Source organism: Xenopus laevis, chromosome 9_10L, assembly GCF_017654675.1.
Source record: "Xenopus laevis strain J_2021 chromosome 9_10L, Xenopus_laevis_v10.1, whole genome shotgun sequence".
Taxonomy (NCBI): Eukaryota; Metazoa; Chordata; class Amphibia; order Anura; family Pipidae; genus Xenopus; species Xenopus laevis.
In genome coordinates this window covers 54,686,912-54,694,380 of record NC_054387.1, presented here as the reverse complement: position 1 = coordinate 54,694,380, position 7,469 = coordinate 54,686,912, and the positions used below count along the sequence as shown (strand labels likewise).

The window sequence follows — 7,469 nt, the reverse complement described above, 5'->3', positions numbered from 1 at the left end:
TAGAAGGTAAAAAGTTGCTTCTCATGGCCAGGCACACAATGGCTAGGTATCAATCAGCATTTTATTGAGAACCAAGTACAATAAGGAGATTGCACAAAATCAGACATAGATCTGATATGAAATGTCACAAGTATGAGGAAGGAGTCAGGCAATGGAGGTTGCCCATCAATAGGACATTACTAAGACAGTGTTCAGTCTGCACAGAGGGAAAGCTTCAGCCTTGGATAAGAAACAAAATTCACAGGGCAACTCTAGGGGCAGACACATCGAGCACCTTGCATACCTATGTGCGCTACGTTATGACCCCGCTTGACTTTTCAACCAGTCTCTGGTTAATTGGCTTTGAAAGACCAATCATATTGGAAATACTTGATACTACTCTGCTGCTCCTAATTTACTGTACAACAAACAGTAGTATTGAGGAGCCTGTCTGGGAAGTAGAGGAGCATTAACCATATTGCTGCAACTTTTAACAGCTGTAAAGTGACATGTTTCTGCATCCAGCAGGGGGCAAGGGCAATATATTTTTCCAGGGGCTACAAACACTGCTTTAGACCCTGGTCACTAAACCCGGCCCTGGACCTAACATTTCATCTTGTACATTTCTATAAAATCCTTATTTACACTAAAGATATCTACCCACAAAAAGGCCAAGTTAAAGATTAATGTTAAATCCAATACTGAAGTATTGTAAGTAAATGTTAGTGATTAGGTAAAGTCATCATCGTTTTGTTGCACCATAAAATTCTGTAAAGTTACAGTACTGGGACCCACCAACCCATGGGCCCCATAAATGCTCGTTGTGCGAGATTCAAATCCTCTGGGTTCCTGTGACTGTTCCATATGAGAGACTCCAGAAACTGGTGCCCCTCAATAAGAGGCACAAATACCCAGGGTTTCTAGGACTGTTCCCAATATGAGACACCAATTGCCAGGGCTCCTGTGGCTGATCTCAGTACAGATCACCAATCTACGGGGCTTGTGTGATTGCTCCCAGTATGATAAATCAATCTTTGGGGCGCCTGCGACTGCTCCTAGTATGAGATGCTAATCCCTAGAGCGAGGCATGAAGGTGACAAAACCACAAACAGGAGATGTGCAAAATATAAACATTGAATGCAGAGAACCTTGGGCATTTTGGGCTCCTGTTGAGTTTGCAGCTGTGCTATGAGACTGGCCCGGGGGGCTTTGTATTTAGTGTAATAAGCATGCTGCCCTGGCAAGTTCATGAAAGTGCAGGATCCAAGGTACTGCTGCCTGTGGTCATTAAAACAAGAGAGCTGGACTGACGTAAGCTAGCCAGTGACTACTAACATCTGGCACTCTAGGAATGAATCAGCAGTTATGAGCAGAAAACCCACCCTCCTGGATAAACTCTTCCAGGACCCTCAGGACACTGCTGGCTTCAGGCATCTCCGCGTGTTCAACCTTCACAATCTTCAGCAGGATATCGCCATTGCCGCAGTTTCTCAGGAACATGTAGCATTTAAATAGGGCGTAGTGGTTCATTTCTGCCTGGCGGATCAGGCGCTTCAGGTTGTTCATATCCTGGATTGCCTGCTCAGCAAGGAGAATTAATGAGGCCTTTTCAGAGTTCTCTTACTGAACATCTACACTTTAATTCTACTTGCACCAATTTACATTAGCCCACTAATCCCACCTCAGTACCTATCTCTGTGCATAATTTCTAGCCATTGGGCTGCTCTCTTCCCATGGTCAGACAGAAACTTGCTGCTGGGTAAACAAATCCATTCTCCCCCACTACCTACCTGGATATAGAGCTCTTATTCTCTGTACTTTATGCTCATCGGCTGCTCTTTTTCCCAAGGTCATACTCTCTTTAACTCCCTACTATGCTTTACACTATAGGAGTATTGATAGTTGTATTCTCTTAAAGCCCCATACATACTCTGCACTAAAGCATTAAATCTAGTACTAGTATCGGTAGGAAGACTAGATTCATTAAGTCTAAGTCTACCTCCCCACTATACCTACACCAATTTCACCGGTGGCAGAAAGAAGAGCATTATGGGTTTGCATTAGATTACATAGTGGCAATACCTTCAGCTTAAAATTCTCCAGTTTCTGGTGGAAAAGGAAGGGATTGCCCCCATCAGGGCTGTTTATAACAATCTGCATCCAGTCTTCACAGAACTTGTTACTCACTGTATAGATAAAAGTACACAAATGATTGTTTTTTCCCTACTCCTTCCACTTGTCAACCTGAAAGAATAACATCATGTGACTAGCTATAGCTGTTGCAGCTCCCCCGCTATAGCCTTGTGCGCCAGTTATTAACCTATACAGGGCCTTAATAGAAATATAAGCCTTGCAGTCAATATGTATTTTAATTTGCTCGGTTCAGGGACACCCTCTCATGAAAACAGATAGTATTTTCACTTGCAGCCCAGAAAAGGCATAATTGGAAGGCTATTAAATTTAAATAAATAACAAAGCTCAATCGAAAAGCTTCTAAGGATAGGCCCATCCATTGTATGCTAAATGTTTGGCTGACCAGAACCATCAGCTTCCAGTGCAGAAAACAAACAATGTATTAATGAGATTATACTTGGGTTAAACCCACTCCTGTGGAGGTACAGAGAAAAAAATGTGGCAAACTGAAAGCTCGAGGGAAATGGAGCACTCACCAGCATTAAGTATCTTTGGTTGTCTATCACTGCAGTCTACAATGAGCGATCTCTTCTGCTCCTCAGTCATTGCAATACACAGAGACGTCATAGTCCCCTCCTGAACCAAACCCTGGAGACTGGCCAATCTCATGAACCTGCCAGTATAAACACCAGGTCAGTGATAAATAGAGAACACAAGAACTGGGAGCTTTGTGCAACCACACAGTGTACATTTGCGTGTCATCTCATGCCCACCTACAAGTGATTGTGAAATGCACCTTGTGTTACCACTATTGGCTCTTTATTCAGTGTAAGCAGCTGTCTCTGCATGATACTTATCTACTGTTCTACTTACCTGTTGATGTCACACTGGGTTCTGTCATCTGCATTTTTCACTTCTACTGGAGTGTAACTCAGCGCCTAAAGGTAAGGAGATAGTGTGTAAGGTTCCCTCACTTCTTTTCAATAGGCATACAACTCTCTGGATTGGCTGCACTAGAGAGAGATTCTTCCTGCAACCCACCCCATGCATGAAACAGACTAGTGTTTCTTGGAACAGGTGCACAACTCTCAGGATTGGCTGCATAACTTTGGGGATATTCCCCATCCTACTCTTTCCTGCCCTAGATTTATACTCACCGCATACAATAAGTAGGCCAGCTTCTCCTGGAATAGGTGTACGATTCTCTGGATTGGCTGCACGGATGATTCAAACCAGCTGCTGAGGTGAGGCCTGATATCAGTCTCCAGATTGCTCAGCTACAGGTGGAAAAACACTTAGCAATGTACCACATGCCATTAGTCAAATACCTGCACTAGAATAGGAGCAGGAGTTGTTTGGGACAGAAAGGTGACTGCCTAACAAATCAGCACACAATCTGCTGAATAACACTGCAGTTTACAGAAAATGAAGCATGAAACACACCCAAAAAGGTCTAAAGCCACAAAAGCATTGTAAGGTCCCATTCTCACCTGGGGATCAAGTTTAGCCTTCAGAGCTTCAGCGTGTTTGTCCAGCTCCAATCGGAATGTTTGTTATTAAGGAAAAAACTGCAGTGAGCATTACAACTTGGCAAAATATACAGTGCATCCCTGTGCCACAACTGCAACACGGTGCAGCAGAAGCTACCAAACGTGCTGGGGTCAGCTGAATCACCTTTAGGGCCCCCCAACATTGCTACATGTGGCTTAATTGGCAGGGGAGCAAACTGAATATTATTAATATGGCTGCTTCTCCAACCATAAATAACTATCAATATGGCAGCTTTTCCATCCATCAGTAACATTATAAGTATCACTGCCTCGTCAACCATCAGTAATGTTACTACTATGACTGCATCTCTATCTATCAGTTACATTAAAACCATGGCTGGGATTACAGTTCCCACTGAGAGTCAGGTTTGGGTATCCCTAACAAAGCTATAGTACCCCAGAACAAAATGCAGATAATGCTTACTTTGGTAAAAAAAAATCTTCAGAACAGGAAAGGATATAAGTCAAGTCCTTTTTCAGAACCTCCTAGAAAGCAGACAACATATTCTGGGGAGCGTGTATTGAGCTCCGGGTCTGCTGCTTCCCCCTCTTTGTCTGGTTGCAAGAGGCAATAAAAACATCCCAGGGAATATTCTGGGGAGCTGGAGAGAAAACAGGGAATTAACCCACAATTCACGTACACAGAATAAACCCATAATCATCTCCTCTTCATTACTCAACTCCTACATTCCATAGGCCCTGTTACACGGAGTCTTGAATGCCATATGGATTCCTGCAATTCTCACTCCCCCTCCCTGTTACATGGATTACCCAACTGCATATGGAACCCCTCTGTTACACTGATTCCCGATTTCCATTTGCAAACCCAAATCCACAGCCCCCACTACACTGACTCCTACATTTTATATGGAACCCACAAGTGAATAAAAATAGATGATGTAAGGTTTTGGGGGTACATAGAAGTTTATATAGAGAAGCCCCCCTCCCCCCCCGTGGGATGGGTAGGTAGGTAGGGGCACATAGAGCAGTAGAGGAAACGATGACTGATATATTGTACTTAACCCCTCACCTCAATTCCAGAGAAGCAACATTTCCCATCCCCTCAAACAAGGCTCCACGGGACAGACGCTTGGCAATGAAGCTCCGCAACTCCAACTCTGACTCGTCTGGTAAGTTTGTGTCCACCAGCGACAGACTGAAAAGCAGCCGCAATGTACAGGAGAGTTAGAACCCTAAACTTACACCCATCCCTTTGTATTATGACTCCCACCTCAATCCTAGCTCCCAACTACCAACCCGTGTATCTTATCAATATGTGCTGACAGTAATGAACAGACAAAAGGGGGGTATTTGAATAAAAAAACTGTTTTTTTTGTTGTTTGTTTCGCCGGTTTATTATATTGTTGCATTTGCTCCTAATATTGCCTCCTCACTTCTACATTCCTTACTTCCCATTCTTTATCACTCCATCTTGCTTCTCTTCAACACTTAATGAGCTTTTACCTTGTTGTAGAGAATGTAACCCATACTCAAGTGCCCTCTTCTAGACATCTTTTGTGTTCTGCCCTTCAGCTGCTTTCTGTTCTGCTTTTTGATATCATCCCTGATCTATCTCTCAACTGTTGGTCAGTGCTCCTTCCCAAAATGACCTTCTCTTTCCACTATTACTTATTCTTTAGTTTGTTCTCTTGCAAGCTCAGCTGGTAAGTTCCAAGTGACAGTCAGATCGAGGTCTTTGAGGGTTGGGGGCATGTAAGTGCAGCTGGAGATGTACTGAGTAACTGGCCATCCTACACCCCCCAAGGTTGAGAAGTTACCTAGCTACCCCACTTGTGTCAAAAATATGACATCAGAGGAGGGCTGGACACAATAAGCTAATAATGCTGAACAAACAGCAACACTTATTATTTTCTTCTTAATTATGGCACCTGAAGTCCTCAATGGAGACTGCATCTCCCGCCGCACTTGCAGAGCTGCCATCCTCTGTGTCGGTGCCAGACTGGGAGCCACTACAAAGGGAACAAAAGCAGTCATGTAATACAAGTCCTATGGGGGGGCACTTACTACAGAGAATACAGCACTGAGATAAGACTCCAGTACCCCACAATGCCTTGCACGCTTTGGTAAGTTTCCTTCTTCTCAGGTCTGTACTTACAGAACATGCAAGGCACTTTGGGAACTGGAGCCTTGAAGAGTTGACTATTGATACGTTTCAATGTTACCAGTAGTCAGGGAAAGCAGAGGATAGAACAGTAAGAGACAGGCTGACAGAAAATATCAATAACATTTACAAATAACTATAAAACCAGTGAGGCTTTCCTGGCACAATATACAGCAACACAACGGCATGATGTAAATTATGGTAAGCAGGGCATGAAGTAAAACTACAGCAACCTGTATGAACTGGGTGCAGAGGCATGTCATTTTTGTGTGCAACAGATATAGATTATTTTGGGGTTGGGCAATGGGCATGGACTCCAGGTTGGTGAGGGCTAAGAGAAGGTTGGGTCTCAGGTATATTATTCTAATCGTTATCACTGTACAGATTGGGCTATTCTAAAATTGCTTTTGGCTATTTAATGAGACCAGACAACCCTGCATTGCATAGTATTATATAGACATATAGTAGGAGGGCAGTGGCGCCATATTGCAGAGAGAAGAGAAGGGAGGGTGCAGCTGCTGTCATACTACAGGCAAAGCGAGTATATGCTGCTGCTGCTGCTGCTGCTGCTGGGGAGCTAACTACCTTACTCACAGTAGGAGTTGGTTGCCATATAGAAAATATGACTTGAGAAAGAGTAGGAGAAGGAATTAGTCTGCAAATACAAAGCGCAATGATAATTATGTAGAGTCAGGCAGTAACACTCACCCTCCGGGCAGGTAAATATACAGAGAGTGGAAAGCAGTGCTGCTGGGTCTCTGATCCTTGTTCCCATCCAAGATCCCCTCCTCGACCCTCAGTTCCTCCCCATCAGCGGACTCAGCCAGGGAGCTCTGTGTCTGTAGCATCTCCCAGCCAGGTGGCAGTAAACAAAATGGGTCCGCAGGAAATCCCTTCCCCCCAAGCGCTGGACCAGGAGAGAAACGTTCCAGGGCCTTCGAGTCCCGCAGACTCGGCGCCACCTGTTGGCCATATGCACACATTACCCCCCAGACGGGAGTCCTTTTTTCCACACGGAATTGGGGAGTTCAACATACCAGTAATCACTGAGAGGCTTCTGTAAAAATGTGTGTATGTACCCACATGGAGGATAAGCATTGTAATGTAAAACACCATGTGATATGAGGTACAGTGAGTACCAATATTTATTGAGATTGTATATGACTTAGGGTCTCATGGGGCCCCTATACCTCCTGGGCCCGCCTGCAGATGCAGGGTCTGCTTCCTCTGTAGTTATGCCCCAGATTAGAGGGAACTTTGGCTGAGAGTTGTTGTCCAAAGATGTACCGGCCAGGGCCACTGGGCTAGAAATTGAAGTCCTATACAAGATGCATGGTAGCTGTCAGTGGAATGCTGTGAGTTGTAGTCCCGCAAGGTTGACGGGGATGTAGGTTCATACCTTCCAACTGTCCCGTTTTTAGAGGGACAGTCCCTCTTTTGCCAGCTCAACCCGCAGTCCCTCATTTGTACTGGATAGTCCAGTTTTTCACTGCACGGAACAGCTAGAAAAAGAAACAATGTTTTGGCAGAGTCCAGAACAGCCACAGCTGCTTATAAGATACTTTTGTAACAATTTTGAGATAAGCAAGTAAGTAATTGTAACAATTTCTAGATAAGGTATTGTAACAATACGAGATAACAGGTCCCTTGGGAAAAGTTTAAGATTCTAACTTAATTGGCTTTGG

The 7,469-nt window shown here is 44.2% G+C and overlaps 1 protein-coding gene across 1 annotated transcript; it reads right to left on the bottom strand.

The window, feature by feature from the left end:
* Nucleotides 1–43: 43 nt before the first annotated feature.
* c17orf75.L (chromosome 17 open reading frame 75 L homeolog) lies at nucleotides 44–6,782 on the bottom strand. The gene is made up of 10 exons (XM_018235547.1): nucleotides 6,493–6,782; nucleotides 5,552–5,632; nucleotides 4,693–4,818; nucleotides 4,124–4,264; nucleotides 3,603–3,660; nucleotides 3,270–3,389; nucleotides 2,986–3,050; nucleotides 2,649–2,785; nucleotides 2,062–2,165; nucleotides 44–1,557 (listed from the first exon to the last, which is right to left on the bottom strand). Exons 1-10 carry the CDS (start codon nucleotides 6,765–6,767, stop codon nucleotides 1,336–1,338), a joined length of 1,329 nt encoding a protein of 442 aa, XP_018091036.1. The 5' UTR covers nucleotides 6,768–6,782; the 3' UTR covers nucleotides 44–1,335.
* Nucleotides 6,783–7,469: the final 687 nt, after the last annotated feature.